The 19,075-nt window shown below is 45.6% G+C and overlaps 1 protein-coding gene across 1 annotated transcript in view; it reads right to left on the reverse strand.

Annotated features, from left to right (window-relative positions):
• The window catches only part of LOC139382346 (contactin-5-like), a 313,518-nt gene that overhangs the window by 91,063 nt on the left and 203,380 nt on the right, over positions 1-19,075 (reverse strand). The window contains exon 13 of the mRNA XM_071126317.1: positions 7,537-7,657. Within this exon, the coding sequence (XP_070982418.1) occupies positions 7,537-7,657 (121 nt within the window). The remainder of the gene's footprint in view (positions 1-7,536; positions 7,658-19,075) is intronic.

Raw genomic sequence — 19,075 nt, forward strand, 5'->3', positions numbered from 1 at the left:
CCCACTGTCAAACATGGTGGTGGCAGCATCATGGTTTGGGCCTGCTTTTCTTCAGCAGGGACAGGGAAGATGGTTAAAATTGATGGGAAGATGGATAGAGCCAAATACAGGACCATTCTGGAAGAAAACCTGATGGAGTCTGCAAAAGACCTGAGACTGTGACGGAGATTTGTCTTCCAACAAGACAATGATCCAAAACATAAAGCAAAATCTACAATGGAATGGTTCAAAAATAAACATATCCAGGTGTTAGAATGGCCAAGTCAAAGTCCAGACCTGAATCCAATCGAGAATCTGTGGAAAGAACTGAAAACTGCTGTTCACAAATGCTCTCCATCCAACCTCACTGAGCTCGAGCTGTTTTGCAAGGAGGAATGGGAAAACATTTCAGTCTCTCGATGTGCAAAACTGATAGAGACATACCCCAAGCGACTTACAGCTGTAATCGCAGCAAAAGGTGGCGCTACAAAGTATTAACTTAAGGGGGCTGAATAATTTTGCACGCCCAATTTTTCAGTTTTTGATTTGTTAAAAAAGTTTGAAATATCCAATAAATGTCGTTCCACTTCATGATTGTGTCCCACTTGTTGTTGATTCTTTACAAAAAAATACAGTTTTATATCTTTATGTTTGAAGCCTGAAATGTGGCAAAAGGTCGCAAAGTTCAAGGGGGCCGAATACTTTCGCAAGGCACTGTACCTGCTGGAGTGCGTGCTACGAGTGGGTGCTGCTATGGTGACCAGTGAGCTGAGATAGTGCGGGGCTTTACTTAGCAGAGACTTGTAGATGACCTGGAGCCAGTGGGTTTGGCGACGTGTATAAAGCGAGGACCAGCCAACGAGAGCGTACAGGCCACAGCGGTGGGTAGTATATGGGGCTTTGGTGACAAAATGGATAGCACTGTGATAGACTGCATCCAGTTTGTTGAGTACAGTGTTGGAGGCTATTTTATAGATGACATCACCGAAGTCGATGATCGGTAGGATGGTCAGTTTTACGAGGGTATGTTTGGCAGCATGAGTGAAGGATGCTTTGTTGCGATATAGGAAGCCGATTCTAGATTTAATTTTGGATTGGAGATGCTTAATGTGAGTCTGAAAGGAGAGTTTACAGTCTAACCAGACACCTAGGTATTTATAGTTGTCCACATATTCTAACTCTGAACCGTCCAGAGTAGTGATGCTGGACGGGCGGCCAGGTGCAGGCAGCGATCGGTTGAATAGCATGCATTTAGTTTTACTTGCATTTAAGAGCAGTTGGAGGCCACGGAAGGGGAGTTGTATGGCATTGAAGCTTGTCTGGAGGTTAGTTAACACAGTGTCCAAAGAAGGGCCAGAAGTATACAGAATGGTGTCGACTGCGTAGAGGTGTATCAGAGAATCACCAGCAGCAAAAGCAACATCATTGATGTATACAGAGAAGAGAGTCAGCCCGAGGGTTGAACCCTGTGGCACCCCCATAGAGACTTCAAGAGATCTGGACAACAGACCCTCCGATTTGACACACTGAACTCTGTCTGAGAAGTAGTTGGTAAACCAGGCTAGGCAATCATTTGAGAAACCAAGGCTGTCGAGTCTGCCAATAAGAATGTTGTAATTGACATAGTCGAAAGCCTTGGCCAGGTCGATGAATATGGCTGCACAGTATTGTCTCTTATCGATGGCGGTTATGATGTCGTTTAGAACCTTGAGCGTGGCTGAGGTGCACCCATGACCAGATCTGAAACAAGATTGCATAGCGAAGAAGGTATGGCGGGATTAGAAATGGTCGGTAATCTGTTTGTTGACTTGGCTTTCGAAGACCTTAGAAAGACAGGGTAGGATAGATAGTAGTTAGTTAGTCCACACCGGTTGTTACCAAGCATGACAAATACAATTTTATACTGTTGGAGACAGTATAAATTATGATTTAGAGGGAACCTGAGATACTGGTGGAGACAGTCTGATTTAGAGGGAACCTGAGATACTGGTGGAGACAGTCTGATTTAGAGGGAACCTAAGATACTGGTGGAGACAGTCTGATCTAGAGGGAACCTGAATCTGTACCAGTTGTGGTTGTGGCTGATCTAGAGGGAACCTGAGATACTGGTGGAGACAGTCTGATCTAGAGGGAACCTGAGATACTGGTGGAGACAGTCTGATTTAGAGGGAACCTGAGATACTGGTGGAGACAGTCTGATCTAGAGGGAACCTGAATATGTACCAGTTGTGGTTGTGTCTGATCTAGAGGGAACCTGAGATACTGGTGGAGACAGTCTGATCTAGAGGGAACCTGAGATACTGGGGGAGACAGTATAAATTATGATTTAGAGGGAACCTGAGATACTGGTGGAGACTGATTTAGAGGGAACCTGAGATACTGGTGGAGACAGTCTGATCTAGAGGGAACCTGAGATACTGGGGGAGACAGACTCACTTTGCCCAGAAGGCCAGCCCAAAGCCGCTCAGCGATCATCTAAAGACTTACCTTGCCCAGAAGGCCAGCCCAAAGCGGCACAGGGCTCAACTAAAGACTCACCTTGCCCAGAAGGCCAGCCCAAAGCGGCACAGGTCAAAGTTAAAACACAACACAAGAAGTGCGAGGCCTGGAGGGTGCCCAGGCTTGCAAATTTGGTATTAAAATGAATACGAATGAGGTTTTTATTTCAATCACTTCATGATTATGTGATGGTGTGGATGTGGACCCTTCTCCGGTTTCAAACTGTCAAACATATGCTTACCTCAGCAGCTTCATCTGAAGTATGTGTAATCTGCAAGTGGTGCAACACATACAAACACACATTCCAAAAAGTCTGAAGGAGAGGACAGGAGGAGCCGTGAGAGACACGCTGGAAATCAACCTCTCCTGACAGCTGGTGCTGGCCAATGAAAACCAACGCTGTGTATCTCAGAGAAGGGTCCACAAAAGGGTAGGTTTGAAAGTTACATTTGCATTCCGAGGAGGGATATTAATATTTAATATGCATTCTGTGTCGCCATGGGAACTAGCTAACCAGTAGAGGAGGATTGTTTTTTTTAGTCTGGATGAACAGTGTGAAATACGTTTCCCTGTCTGGTCTGTATGGCCCTTAATAGGTTCTGCTCCACAGCAGTCAGTCAGTCATTAAAACCGAGGTGTATGAAACCATCAAACCATCAAATCACTGCACACGAGTGAGTTAACAGAATTTAGGAAATCATTAGGGTGTCATTGAGCTCTATTTGATTCCTGTGTGATTCCCATGTCTATTGAGAGGACTATGAGCGAGCCATGTGGCATGGTGAATTTAATAAGTAATCTGAATGGTGGAGAATAGATCATGGTGGAGTCAGATTCAGACATTAGAGTGTGGCTCAGGGAAGGAAGCCCATCTCATCTTTTCACTAAAAGAGCCTGTTAAGGGCACTCCATGGGTGATGCAGCAGGAGACAAAATAGTGACCTGCTGAGACATTCAAACAGGCCAATACTTGGTTCTATTCAAACAAATCCCTCCTCCTGTCCTCTTCTCCTCCACCTCCACCTCCTGTCCCCCTCCTCCTCCTCCTGTCCTCATCTCCTCCTGTCCTCCTCTACTCCACCTCCTCCACCTCCTCATCCTGTCCTCCTCAAATCAAACCAAATCAAATCAAATCAAATGTTATTTGTCACATACACATGGTTAGCAGATGTTAATGCGAGTGTAGCGAAATGCTTGTGCTTCTAGTTCCGACAATGCAGTAATAACCAACAAGTAATCTAGCTAACAATTCCAAAACTACTACCTTATACACACAAGTGTAAAGGGATAAAGAATATGTACATAAAGATATATGAATGAGTGATGGTACAGAGCGGCATTGGCAAGATACAGTAGATGGTATTGAGTGCAGTATATACATATGAGATGAGAATGTAAACAAAGTGGCATAGTTTAAAGTGGCTAGTGATACATGTATTACATAAAGATGCAGTAGATGATATAGAGTACAGTATATACATATACATATGAGATGAATAATGTAGGGTATGTAAACATTATATTAGGTAGCATTGTTTAAAGTGGCTAGTGATATATTTTACATCATTTCCCATCAATTCCCATTATTAAAGTGGCTGGAGTTGAGTCAGTGTGTTGGCAGCAGTCACTCAATGTTAGTGGTGGCTGTTTAACAGTCTGATGGCCTTGAGATAGAAGCTGTTTTTCAGTCTCTCGGTCCCAGCTTTGATGCACCTGTACTGACCTCGCCTTCTGGATGATAGCGGGGTGAACAGGCAGTGGTTCGGGTGGTTGTTGTCCTTGATGATCTTTATGGCCTTCCTGTGACATCGGGTGGTGTAGGTGTCCTGGAGGGCAGGTAGTTTGCCCCCGGTGATGCGTTGTGCAGACCTCACTACCCTCTGGAGAGCCTTACGGTTGTGGGCGGTGCAGTTGCCGTACCAGGCGGTGATACAGCCCGACAGGATGCTCTCGATTGTGCATCTGTAGAAGTTTGTGAGTTCTTTTGGTGACAAGCCGAATTTCTTCAGCCTCCTGAGGTTGAAGAGGCGCTGCTGCGCTTTCTTCACGATGCAGTCTGTGTGGGTGGACCAATTCAGTTTGTCTGTGATGTGTACGCCGAGGAACTTAAAACTTACTACCCTCTCCACTACTGTTCCATCGATGTGGATAGGGGGGATGTTCCCTCTGCTGTTTCCTGAAGTCCACAATCATCTCCTTAGTTTTGTTGACGTTGAGTGTGAGGTTATTTTCCTGACACCACACTCCGAGGGCCCTCACCTCCTCCCTGTAGGCCGTCTCGTCGTTGTTGGTAATCAAGCCTACCACTGTTGTGTCGTCCGCAAACTTGATGATTGAGTTGTAGGCGTGCGTGGCCACGTAGTCGTGGGTGAACCGGGAGTACAGGAGAGGGCTCAGAACGCACCCTTGTGGGGCCCCAGTGTTGAGGATCAGCGGGGTGGAAATGTTGTTGCCTACCCTCACCACCTGGGGGCGGCCCGTCAGGAAGTCCAGTACCCAGTTGCACAGGGCGGGGTCGAGACCCAGGGTCTCGAGCTTGATGACGAGCTTGGAGGGCACTATGGTGTTAAATGCCGAGCTGTAGTCGATGAACAGCATTCTCACATAGGTATTCCTCTTGTCCAGATGGGTTAGGGCAGTGTGCAGTGTAGTTGAGATTGCATCGTCTGTGGACCTATTTGGGCGGTAAGCAAATTGGAGTGGGTCTAGGGTGTCAGGTAGGGTGGAGGTGATATGGTCCTTGACTAGTCTCTCAAAGCACTTCATGATGACGGAAGTGAGTGCTACTGGGCGGAAGTCGTTTAGCTCAGTTACCTTTTTGATTGAATATGTCCGTAAACACACCAGCCATCTGGTCTGCGCATGCTCTGAGGGCGCGGCTGGGTATGCCGTCTGGGCCTGCAGCCTTGCGAGGGTTGACACGTTTAAATGTTTTCCTCACATCGGCTGCAGTGAAGGAGAGTCCGCATGTTTTAGTTGCAGGCCGTGTCAGTGGCACTGTATTGTCCTCAAAGCGGGCAAAAAAGTTATTTAGTCTGCCTGGGAGCAAGACATCCTGGTCCGTGACTGGGCCGGTTTTCTTTTTGTAATCCGTGATTGACTGTAGACCCTGCCACATACCTCTTGTGTCTGAGCCGTTGAATTGAGATTCTACTTTGTCTCTATACTGACGCTTAGCTTGTTTGATTGCCTTGCGGAGGGAATAGTTACACTGTTTGTATTCGGTCATGTTTCCGGTCACCTTGCCCTGATTAAAAGCAGTGGTTCGCGCTTTCAGTTTCACGCGAATGCTGCCATCAATCCACGGTTTCTGGTTTGGGATTGTTTTAATCGTTGCTATGGGAACGACATCTTCAACGCACGTTCTAATGAACTCGCTCACCGAATCAGCGTATTCATCAATGTTGTTGTCTGACGCAATACGAAACATATCCCAGTCCACGTGATGGAAGCAGTCTTGGAGTGTGGAGTCAGATTGGTCGGACCAGCGTTGAACAGACCTCAGCGCGGGAGCTTCTTGTTTTAGTTTCTGTCTGTAGGCAGGGATCAACAAAATGGAGTCGTGGTCAGCTTTTCCGAAAGGAGGGCGGGGCAGGGCCTTATATGCGTCGCGGAAGTTAGAATAGCAGTGATCCAAGGTTTTTCCACCCCTGGTTGCGCAATCGATATGCTGATAAAATTTAGGGAGTCTTGTTTTCAGATTAGCCTTGTTAAAATCCCCAGCTACAATGAATGCTGCCTCCGGATAAATGGATTCCAGTTTGCACAGAGTCAAATAAAGTATGTTCAGAGCCATCGATGTGTCTGCTTGGGGGGGAATATATACGGCTGTGATTATAATCGAAGAGAATTCCCTTGGTAGATAATGCGGTCGACATTTGATTGTGAGGAATTCTAAATCAGGTGAACAGAAGGACTTGAGTTCCTGTATGTTGTTTTGGCCACACCACGTCACGTTAACCATGAAGCATACGCCCCCGCCCCTCTTCTTACCAGAAAGATGTTTGTTTCTGTCTGCGCGATGCGTGGAGAAACCAGCTGGCAGCACCGACTCTGATAGCATCTCTCCAGTGCTCCTCCTCCTCCTCTTCCTCCTGTCCCCCTCCTCCTCCCCCTGTCCTCCTCCTCCTCCTGTCCTTTCCTCTTCCCCCTGTCCTCATCTCCTCCTCCTCCTGTCCTCCCCCTGTCCTCTTCCCCTTCTCCTCTTCTTCTCCTGTCCTCCTCTCCTCCTCCCCCTGTCCTCTTCTCCTCCTCCCCTTATCCTCCTCCTGTCCTCCTCCTGTCTTCCCCCTGTCCCCCTCTCCTCCTCCTGTCCTCCTCCCCTCCTTCTTCTATTCCTCCTCTTCATCTTACTCATCTGCCGCCACTTCTTCCACCTCAACCTAATCTTCTTCATCATCTTCCTCCTCTTCCTCATCCTCCTCATATTCCTCCTCCTTTTCATCTTCCTCCTCCTCTTCCTCCTTCTCCTCCATCCCTCCTCATCCCGTCAAAATGAAAGGGGATTTTCAGTGTAATACCAATCACACAGTGTAACCCTCCATGGGTGATGTAGCAGGAGGCAAGCAGTGATCCGTGTCAGAGAGGTTGAGTGATAGTATCAGGAGGAGGGTTGAATGTGACCCAAACCACAGGTATAGGATAAATGTAATCCTAACCTTAACCATTAGAGGATGAAACAAAATATGACCCTGGATCAGGGGATTAGGGGCATTTATTTCTCTCTCTCTCTCTCTCTCTCTCTCTCTCTCTCTCTCTCTCTCTCTCTCTCTCTCTCTCTCTCTCTCTCTCTCTCTCTCTCTCTCTCTCTCTCTCTCTCTCTCTCTCTCTCTCTCTCTCTCTCTCTCTCTCTCTCTCTCTCTCTCTCTCTGAGAGCTACAGTACAGAGGCAACCTACAGATAACAAGGTAGTAGGTAGAAATTAGCCCCCCTAACTACTAATCCACAGTCAGCTTTTTCTCATCCCCCTGATAGTTTAGTTTATCACAGGGGGTAGGTTCGGGCTAGTTCCCAAATGCCCCATGTTCCTACTGTCGACTTGAGAGATAATGAGCTCACCTCTGACAAGGACTTCAGCCTCAGCAAACAAAGTGTCGGCGCTGGTCTGAGCCCGGCAGCTGTATTTCCCAGCATGCTGCAGTAAGATGCTTCTGATCATCAGGTCCACCGTGGAGGACTGCTGTGTGACAGGCAGAGAGTCAACAACAACATCAAATTAGAGAGAGTGTGTGGGGGGGGGGGGGGGGGTATGTTTGTGTGTGTGTGTGTGTGTGGGGGGGTGGAGGGGGGTGGAGGGTGGAGGGGTATGTTTGTGTGTGTGGGGGGGTGGAGGGGGGTGGAGGGGGTGGAGGGGTATGTTTGTGTGTGTGTGTGGGGGGGGGGGGGGGGGGGGGTGGAGGGGTATGTTTGTGTGTGTGTGTGGGGGGGGGTGGAGGGGTATGTTTGTGTGTGTGTGTGGGGGGGGGGGTATGTTTGTGTGTGGGGGGGTGGAGGGGTATGTTTGTGTGTGTGTGTGGGGGGGGGGACATGGGGGTGGAGGGGGTGGAGGGGTATGTTTGTGTGTGTGTAGGGGGTGGAGGGGTATATGTGTGTGTGTGTGGGGGGGGTGGAGGGGGGTGGAAGGGTATGTTTGTGTGTGTGTGGGGGGTGGAGGGGTATGTTTGTGTGTGTGTGTGTGTGTGGGGTGGAGGGGTATGTTTGTGTGTGTGATGTGCGTGTGTGGGGGGTGGAGGGGTATGTTTGTGTGTGTGATGTGTGTGTGTGTGTGGGGTGGAGGGGTATGTTTGTGTGTGTGATGTGTGTGTGTGTGGGATGGAGGGGTATATTTGTGTTTGTGATGTGTGTGTGTGTGGGGGTGGGGGGTATGTTTGTGTGTGCTTATGTGTGCACATGTATAATTGTTTGAGTGTGTAACATAAACTTAGCAAGAGATATCCAAATCCGGCCTCTCTGTAGCAGAGAGATATCCAAGTCCGGCCTCTCTGTACTTGGCACCTGAGAAATCTGATGCTGCTCACATCCTGTACTAGGCTCATGCAGGCTTTAAAGAGATTATTGTCAAGTTCAGGTGCTTGCTAGCTGTTACTTTTCCTCCACTCCTCACTCGTCTTTCTTCACTCTCTCTCTCTCTCTTGAAATGAGAAACGCCTTAGGCAAGACTGTGGAATTATTCAGTCTAAAGACACCTGTTTAGCACGAAACCTGATTACAATGACATCCCATGAAGCAGACTGATAGGATTCCTGTGTGCCAGAAGACTGTTGTCACTGCTAGCACCTGAGGTCTCCAGAGGATGGGTGATAGGATGTCTAGCTATCTGGAGACAGGGGAGGATGGGTGATAGAATGAGTAGCTATCTGGAGACGGGATGATGGGTGATAGGATGTCTAGCTATCTGGAGACGGGATGATGGGTGATAGGATGTCTAGCTATCTGGAGACAGGGGAGGATGGGTGATAGGATGAGTAGCTATCTGGAGATAGGGGAGGATGGGTAATAGGATGTCTAGCTATCTGGAGACGGGATGATGGGTGATAGGATGTCTAGCTATCTGGAGACAGGGGAGGATGGGTGATAGGATGTCTAGCTATTTGGAGACAGGGGAGGATGGGTGATAGGAAGTAGCTATCTGGAGACAGGGGAGAGTGTAGGGTATTGTCACCCCAGGTTTTTCAACAACCTATCTGTAGACTGTGAGGCATAGCATCAATACTGCTCCCCTGTCTCCAGATAGCTAGACATCCTATCACCCATCCTCCCCTGTCCAGACTCACATTAAGTGTCTGCCCACTTGGCACAGATGTCAATTCAACAATTTTGTTTGTGAAATGACGTGGAAACAACGTTGAAACAACATTGATCCAACCAGTGTGTAGCCAGTGGCATTGATAACATGTAAGTGTGTTCATTGTCTGTAACTGATGCCTGCCCATACCATAACCCCACTGCCACCAAAGGGCACTCTGTTCACAGCGTTGACATCAGCAAACCGCTTGCCCACACAATGCCATACATGCTGTCTGCCATCTGCCCGGTACAGTTGAAACCCAGATTCCCCCATGAAGAGCACACTTCTCCAGCGTGCCAGTGGCCATCGAAGGTGAGTATTTCCCCACTGAATTCGGATGCCTAACTTCCTTTAGGTTAAGCCGCTGGTGAGAACGCCGAGTACGCAGATGAGCTTCCCTGGACGGTTTCTGACACAGAACATAAATATCAAAGCAACATGTAAAGTCATGTTTCATGAGTTTAAATAAATTCTAGACGCACAAAACACGTATTTCTCTCAAATGTTGTTGCACAAATTTGTTTACATCCCTATTAGTGAGCATTTCTCCTTTGCCAAGATAATCCATCCACCTGACAGGTGTGGCATATGAAGAAGCTGATTAAACACCATGATCATTACACAGGTGCACCTTGTGCTGGGGACAATAAAAGGCCACTCTAAAATGTGCAGTTTTGTCACACAACATAATGTTTGAAGGGGTACGGGACTATAAACGTTTGGGATCCACTGTTATAGAGAATTTGGCATTACGTCCAAACGGCCTCACAACCGCTGACCACTTGTAACAACGCTGCGCCCCTGCCTAGTCAACTGAAATCCATAGATTAGGGCCTAATACATTTATTTCAATTGACTGATTTCTTTATATGAACAGTAACTCAGTCAAATCTTTGAAATGGTGGTATGGTGTGTTTATATGTTTGTTCAGTAAAAATATATATACATATATATATACAGTGGAAGCAGGAAGTTTACATACACCTTAGCCAAAGACATTGAAACTCTGTTTTTCACAAATCTTGACATTTATTCCAAGTAAATATTCCCTGTTTTAGGTCAGTCAGGATCACCACTTCATTATAAGAAATTGAAATGTCAGAATAATAGAAGAGAGAATGATTTATTTCAGCTTTTATTTCTTTCATCACATTCCCAGTGGGTCAGAAGTTTACATACACGCAATTAGTATTTGGTAGCATTGCCTTTAAATTGTTTCTTTCCACAATAAGTTGGGTGAATTTTGTCCCATTCCTCCTGACAGAGCTGGTGTAACTGAGTCAGGTTTGTAGGCCTCCTTGCTCGCACACACTTTTTCAGTTCAGCCCTCTATGGGATTGAGGTCAGGGATTTGTGATCACCACTCCAATACCTTGACTTTGTTATTTTTACTTTGGAAGTATGCTTGGGGTCATTGTCCATTTGGAAGACCCATTTGTGACCAAGCGTTAACTTCCTGACTGATGTCTTGAGATGTTGCTTCAATATATCCACATAATGTTGCTTCAATATATCCACATCATTTTCTTTCTCACGGTGCCATCTATTTTGCACCAGTCCCTCCTGCAGCAAAGCACCCCCACAACATGATGCTGCCACCCCCACAATGTGATGCTGCCACCCCCACAACATGATGCTGCCACCCCATAACGTGACTCTGCCATCCCCACAACGTGACTCTGCCACCCCCACAACGTGACTCTGCCACCCCCACAACGTGACTCTGCCACCCCCACAACGTGACTCTGCCACCCCCACAACGTGACTCTGCCACCCCCACAACGTGACTCTGCCACCCCCACAACATGATGCTGCCACCCCCACAACATGGTGCTGCCACCCCCACAACGTGATGCTGCCACACCCACAACGTGACTCTGCCACCCCCACAACATGACTCTGCCACCCCCACAACATGACTCTGCCACCCCCACAACGTGACTCTGCCACCCCCACAACATGATACTGCCACCCCCACAACATGATGCTGCCACCCCCGTGCTTCACGGTTGGGATGGTGTTCTTCGGCTTGTAAGCCTCCCACTTTTTCCTCCAAACATAATGACGGTCATTATGGCTAAACATTTCTATTTTTTTTTATCAGACCAGAGAACATTTCTCCAAAAAGTATGATCTTGGTCCCCATGTGCAGTTGCCAACCGTAGTCTGGCTTTTTTATGGCAGTTTTGGAGCAGTGGCTTCTTCCTTGCTGAGCGGCCTTTCAGGTTATGTCGATATAGGACTTGTTTTACTGTGGATATAGATACTCTTGTACCTGTTTCCTCCAGCATTTTCACAAGGTCCTTTGCTGTTGTTCTGGGATTGATTTGCACTTTTTCCACCAAAGTACGTTCATCTCTAGGAGACAGAATGTGTCTCCTTCCTGAGCGGTATGACTGTATGCCCATGGTGTTTATACTTGTGTACTATTGTTTGTACAGACAAACCTGGTACCTTCAGGCATTTGGAAAATGCTCCCAAGGATGAACCAGACTTGTGGAGGTCTACTATTTTTTCTGAGGTCTTGGCTGATTTCTTTGGATTTTCCCATGATGTCAAGCATCTGTTTTGTCACCAAAGCATCATATACAACCCACCACTACGACCTGTATGCTCTTGTTGGCTGGCCCTCGCTTCATACTCGTCGCCAAACCCACTGGCTTATAGATGACCACATCTATAAATTGCTGCTAGGTAAAGCCCTGCCTTATCTCAGCTCACTGGTCACCCACCCGTAGCACGTGCTTCAGCAGGAATATTTCACTGGTCATCCCCAAAGCCAACTTCTCTTTGGCCACCTTTTCTTCCAGTTCTCTGCTGCCAATGACCGGAACGAATTGCAAAAATCACTGAACCTGGAGTCTTATATCGCCCTCACTAAATGTATTAAGCATCAGCTGTCAGAGCAGCTTACTGATCATTGCACCTATAATCAGCCCATCTGTAAATAGCCCACCCAACTACCTCATCCCCATATTGTTATTTTTTTTTTGCTCCTTTGCACCCCAGTATCTTTACTGCACATTCATCTTCTGCACATCTATCACTCCAGTGTTTAATTGCTAAATTGTAATTATTTCGTTACTATGGCCTATTTTTTGCCTTACCTCCCTAATCTTACTACATTTGCACACACTGTATATAGACTTTTTTTCCTATTGTGTTGCTGACTGCTTTGCTTTATCTTGGCCAGGTCGCAATTGTAAAACGAGAACCTGTTCTCAACATGCCTACCTGGTTAAATAAAGGTAAAATAAATATACACTGCTCAAAAAAATAAAGGGAACACTAAAATAACACATCCTAGATCTGAATGAATGAAATATTCTTATTAAATACTTTTTTCTTTACATAGTTGAATGTGCTGACAACAAAATCCCACAAAAATTAGCAATGGAAATCAAATGTATCAACCCATGGAGGTCTGGATTTGGAGTCACACTCAAAATTAAAATGGAAAACCACACTACAGGCTGATCCAACTTTGATGTAATGTCAAAATGAGGCTAAAACAAGTCAATGAGGCTAAAACAAGTCAAAATGAGTCAATGAGGCTAAAACAAGTCAAAATGAGGCTCAATAGTGTGTGTGGCCTTCACGTGCCTGTATGACCTCCCTACAACGCCTGGGCATGCTCCTGATGAGGTGGCGGATGGTCTCCTGAGGGATCTCCTCCAGGACTAAAGTATCCGCCAACTCCTGGACAGTCTGTGGACTGTGAACATGGCGTTGGTGGATCGAGCGAGACATGATGTCCCAGATATGCTCAATTGGATTCAGGTCTGGGGGACGGGCTGGCCAGTCCATAGCATCAATGCCTTCCTCTTGCAGGAACTGCTGACACATTCCAGCCACATGAGGTCTAGTATTGTCTTGCATTAGGAGGAACCCAGGGCCAACCGCACCAGCATATGGTCTCACAAGGTGTCTGAGGATCTCATCTCGGTACCTAATGGCAGTCAGGCTACCTCTGGCGAGCACATGGAGGGCTGTGCGGCCCCCCAAAGAAATGCCACCCCACACCATGACTGACCCACCGCCAAACCGGTCATGTTGGAGGATGTTGCAGGCAGCAGAACGTTCTCCACAGCATCTCCAGACTGTCACGTCTGTCACATGTGCTCAGTGTGAACCTGTTTTCATCTGTGAAGAGCACAGGGCGCCAGTGGCGAATTTGCCAATCTTGGTCTTCTCTGGCAAATGAAAAACGTCCTGCACGGTGTTGGGCTGTAAGCACAACCCCCACCTGTGGACGTCGGGCCCTCATACCACCCTCATGGAGTCTATTTCTGACCGTTTGAGCAGACACATGCACCTTTGTGGCCTGTTGGAGATAATTTTGCAGGGCTCTGGCTCTGTGCTCCGCCTGCTCCTCCTTAAACAAAGGCGGAGGTAGTGGTCCTGCTGCTGGGTTGTTGCCCTCCTATGGCCTCCTCCACGTCTCCTGATGTAATGGCCTGTCTTCTGGTAGCGCCTCCATGCTCTGGACACTACGCTGACAGACACAGCAAACCTTCTTGCCACAGCTTGCATTGATGTGCCATCCTGGATGAGCTGCACTACCTGAGCCACTACCTGAGTTGTAGACTCCGTCTCATGCTACCACTAGAGTGAAAGCACCGCCAGCATTCAAAAGTGACCAAAACATCAGCCAGGAAGCATAGGAACTGAGAAGTGGTCTGTGGTCCTCACCTGCAGAACCACTCCTTTATTGGGGGTGTCTTGCTAATTGTTTATAATTTCCACCTGTTGTCTATTACATTTGCACAACAGCATGTGGAATTTATTGTCAATCAGTGTTGCTTCCTAAGTGGACAGTTTGATTTCACAGAAGTGTGATTGACTTGGAGTTCCATTGTGTTGTTTAAGTGTTCCCTTTATTTTTTGAGCAGTATATTTTCTATTGTGTTATTGACTGTACGTTTATGTATAACTCTGTTATTTGTGTCGCACCGCTTTGCTTTATCTTGGCCACAGTTGTACATGACAACTTGTTCTCAACTTGCCTACCTGGTTAAATAAAGGTGAAAAAAACTAAGACACAACGGTTGGACCCGGAAATCTCAAATTTGGACTCGTCAGACCAAAGGACAGATTTCCACCCGTCTAATGTACATTGCTTGTGTTTCTTGGCCCAATAAAGTCTCTTCTTGTTATTGGTGTCCTTTACTAGTGGTTTCTTTGCAGCAATTCAACCATGAAGGCCTGATTCTGAACAGTCGATGTTGAGACGTGTCCGTTATTTGAACTCTGTGAAGCATTTATTTGAGCTGGTAACTCTAATGAACTTATCCTCTAGAGCAGAGGTAACGCTGGGTCTTCCTTTCCTGTGGCGGTCCTCACGAGAACCAGTTTCATCATAGCACTTGATGGTTTTTGCGACTGCACTTGAAGAAACTTTCAAAGTTCTTGAAATTTCTCACATTGACTGACCTTCATGTCTTAAAGTAATAATGGACTGTCATTTCTCTTTGCTTATTTGAGCTGACCTTGCCATAATATGGACTTGGTCAAATTAACTTTTAACAAGGCACAACTGTTAATTGAAATGCATTCCAGGTGACTACCTCATGAAGCTGGTTAAGAGAATGCGAAGAGTTTGCAAACCTATCATCAAGGCAAAGGGTGGCTACTTTGAAGAATCTCAAATATAAAATATATTTGGATTTGTTTAACACTTCTTTGGTTACTATATGATTCCATATGTGTTATTTCATAGTTTTAACGTATTTAATATTATTCTACAATGTAGAAAAAAGTAAAAATAAAGAAAAACCCTGGAAGGAATAGCTGTGTCCAAACTTGATTGGTGCTGTATATACAGAGCATTCGCAAAGTGGTCAAAGCCCTTTTCCCACATGTTGTTACTTTACAGCCTTACTCTAAAAAGGATTAAATCAAAACATTTCCTCATCAGTCTACACACATAATGACAAACTGACAACAGGTTTTAATAAAGCATTTCTGTTTTTATTAAAAAAAGAAATACCTTATTTACATAAGTATTCAGACCCTATGGTATGAGTCTCGAAATTGAGCTAAGGTGCATGCTGTTTCCATTCATCATCCTTTGTACAACTTGATTGGAGTTCACTTGTGGAAAATTCAATTGATTGGACATGATTTGGAAAGGCACACCTGCCTAGGGAGTCACCTCCCTGACCAAGGCCCTTTTCCCCCGATTGCTCAGTTTGTCTGGGCAGCCAGCTCTAGGAAGAGTCAAAACTTCTTCCATTTAAGAATGATGGAGGCCACTGTGTTCTTGGGGACCTTCAATAGTGCAGTTATTTCTTGGTATCTTTCCCCAGATCTGTGCCTCAACACAATCCTGTCTCTGAGCTCTACGGACAATTCCTTCCACCTCATGGATTATTTTTTGCTTTGACATTCACTGTCAACTGTGGGATCTTACATGCAGTATACTGTACATCATCATCTTCATGGTCTGTCAGGCAACATCAGACAGTTTGAGATGAGATGAAGGATCTTTATTTGAGACAGTTTGCTTCAGCAGGAAGATAATCCTGTATTAACAAGAAATGTGAATTATTATGTGATATAATTAATGGACATTTTTGTAAGGATTGATACCTTTTTTCGTAAGTGAAAATCAAGTCTGAAATTTAAAAGTGGAAATGACAAAATGACCAACTACAGAAGCGTTTTTAAACATCAAATGCATTACTTTTCAGGGTGTTTTCACACATTATATGTATCGTTCCAATCAGAGTTGGATTGTTTTTTACGTTGTATTTTTTTCATTTGGTCAGGTTGGTTTTTTATTGCCAACTGTCAAATGAAATAAAATGCCTAAACAAAATCACGTTTCATGCAAGTCATTTTTTTTATTGTAGAAAAAGAAATCTATGATTATCTTGAAACATAACTCACGACTTCCGCCGAAGTCGGTCCCTCTCCTTGTTTGGGCGGTGTTCGGCGGTCGACGTCACCGGCCTTCTAGCCATCACTGATCCATTTTTCATTTTCCATTGGTTTTGTCTTGTCTTCCTTCACACCTGGTTCCAATCCCATCAATTACATGTTGTGTATTTAACCCTCTCTTTCCCCTCATGTTTTGTCGGAGATTGTTTGATTGTATGTGATGTGCATGTATTATGTTGGTGTGCGACGGGTTTTGTACCCACTTTTGTTTTTTTCTACATTTTGGTTTTTGGAGTTTTATCAGCATTTATTAAACAACTCTGTTTATACCAAGTTTGTTATCCTGTGCCTGACTTCCCTGACACCAACACGCACACCTTACAAGTGCGCTCCTTAGTGTGGATAGTTTTCACACCAGTCCAAAGAAACCGAAGGGTGGAAACCCGCCAGTTTGGAAAAACCGCTCCGAACCAATTTGGTGTAAAATACCAGTTAAAGAAAAGTTCTCCTGCAACAGGTTTATCAAATTAAGGTCCTACATCTGTATGGAACCCTGAATCTCACCTTTAGTTTCAGTACCGAACATGGCAGAAATGGAAGTACCAACAGGCAGTTTCTAATTAAGGGAAAGGGAAATGTAGAGTAAGTATCTGGAATCATCAAATGTGTTTTAGTTTATCTTCCTGTCTTCTACATACAGCACATGCTGTTTAGTTTCATTAACATCACTCCATTTGATTACCCAGAGACGAATCAAGGGTTAATAAATTAGCCAACCCCATCTGACTGCCAGCTTTTAAAACTTAGCCATCCCAATTACTGAGCTCAATGAGTCCTTCATAGCTCAGCAATGATAAGTGAAGATGGTATAAAATTAACAATATTAAAGGCATAAGCCTGAAGGAAGAGGCAGAGAGGCAGATCAGTCTGAAATGTGCTAGTGAGGTGTGAGTTGCTGCTGTATGGGAGCCAATGGCATTAGGAACGGAAGGAGAACAGGGAGATTCATCCCCATTAGGAACGGAAGGAGAACAGGGAGATTCATTGCCATTAGGAACGGAAGGAGAACAGGGAGATTCATCCCCATTAGGAACAGAAGGAGAACAGGGAGATTCATCCCCATTAGGGAGAGAAGGAGAACAGGGAGATTCATCCCCATTAGGAACAGAAGGAGAACAGGGAGATTCATCCCCATTAGGAACGAAAGGAGAACAGGGAGATTCATCCCCATTAGGAACGAAAGGAGAACAGGGAGATTCATCCCCATTAGGAACAGAAGGAGAACAGGGAGATTCATCCCCATTAGGAACAGAAGGAGAACAGGGAGAATAATTCCTATTAGGACTGGAAGGTGAACAGGGAGATTCATCCCCATTAGGAACAGAAGGAGAACAGGGAGAATAATTCCCATTAGGACTGGAAGGTGAACAGGGAGATTCATCCCCATTAGGACAGGGATGAGAACAGGGAGAATCATCCCATTAGGACAGGGATGATGATAACAGGGATGATTTCTTTGAGTGGGAGTTAAACATAATGCCATATGGGGTGTGTGTGTGTGTGTGTCTCTGCTCACAAGTGTGCATACATGTGATGTGTGTGTGGGATCATGAGTGTGTGCGTGCTTGTGCATTTGTGAGTTTGTGTGTCTGTCTGTGTGTTTCGCCTGGCACCGCCTGGGTACTGTAGCCTCCCCCTGTACCCTCCCCCTTAATCAATACTTGAAGACTGTGTTAACCTTTTCATTTCCCTGCCAAGGTCATTTAAGCCATCAGCCCTTCCTACTCCATCCTTGGCAAAGGGAGAATGACACTTTCTAAGCAAGAACATATAACAGCTCATATAATCTTCAGTTGCATCTTGGTCTGGTCAGCAGGTAGGAAGCATTTTTCATGTGACCAGTCAACCTTGGTCTGGTCAGCAGGTAGGAAGCGCTGGGCTGTTTGAACATGAGAGTATCACCTACTGTGTGTGTTTGTGTGTGTGTGTCACCTCTGTGTTGTAGATGTGTATCATTCCTGTGTTGTAGATACCTATCACCTGTGTTGTAGATACCTATCACCTGTGTTGTAGATACCTATCACCTGTGTGGTAGATACCTATCACCTGTGTTGTAGATGTGTATTATCCTCTGTGTTGTAGATACCCATCACCTGTGTGGTAGATACCTATCACCCGTGTTGTAGATACCTATCACCTGTGTGGTAGATACCTATCACCTGTGTTGTAGATGTGTACTATCCCCTGTGTTGTAGATACCTATCACCTGTGTTGTAGATGTGTATTATCCCTGTGTTGTAGATACCCATCACCTGTGTGGTAGATACCTATCACCTGTGTTGTAGATACCTATCACCTGTGTTGTAGATGTGTATTATCCCTGTGTTGTAGATACCTATCACATGTGTTGTAGATGTGTATTATCCCCTGTGTTGTAGATGTGTATTATCCCTATGTTGTAGATGTGTATTATCCCCTGTGTTCTAGATGTGTATTATCCCCTGTGTTGTAGATGTGTATTATCCCCTGTGCTGTAGATACATATCATCCCTGTGTTGTAGGTGTGTATTATCGCTGTGTTGTAGATGTGTATTATCCCTGCGTTGTAGGTGTGTATTATTGCTGTGTTGTAGATGTGCATTATCCCTGTGTTGTAGGTGGGTATTATCCCCTGTGTTGTAGATGTGTATTATCCCCTGTGTTGTAGATGTGTATTATCCCCTGTGTTGTAGATGTGTATTATCCCCTGTGCTGTAGATACCTATCATCCCTGTGTTGTAGGTGTGTATTATCGCTGTGTTGTAGATGTGTATTATCCCTGTGTTGTAGGTGTTTATTATCCCCTGTGTTGTAGATACCTACCATCCCTGTGTTGCAGATGTGTGTTATCACCTGTGTTGTAGGTGTGTATTATCCCCTGTGTTGTAG

Source organism: Oncorhynchus clarkii, chromosome 24, assembly GCF_045791955.1.
Source record: "Oncorhynchus clarkii lewisi isolate Uvic-CL-2024 chromosome 24, UVic_Ocla_1.0, whole genome shotgun sequence".
Classification (NCBI taxonomy): domain Eukaryota; kingdom Metazoa; phylum Chordata; class Actinopteri; order Salmoniformes; family Salmonidae; genus Oncorhynchus; species Oncorhynchus clarkii.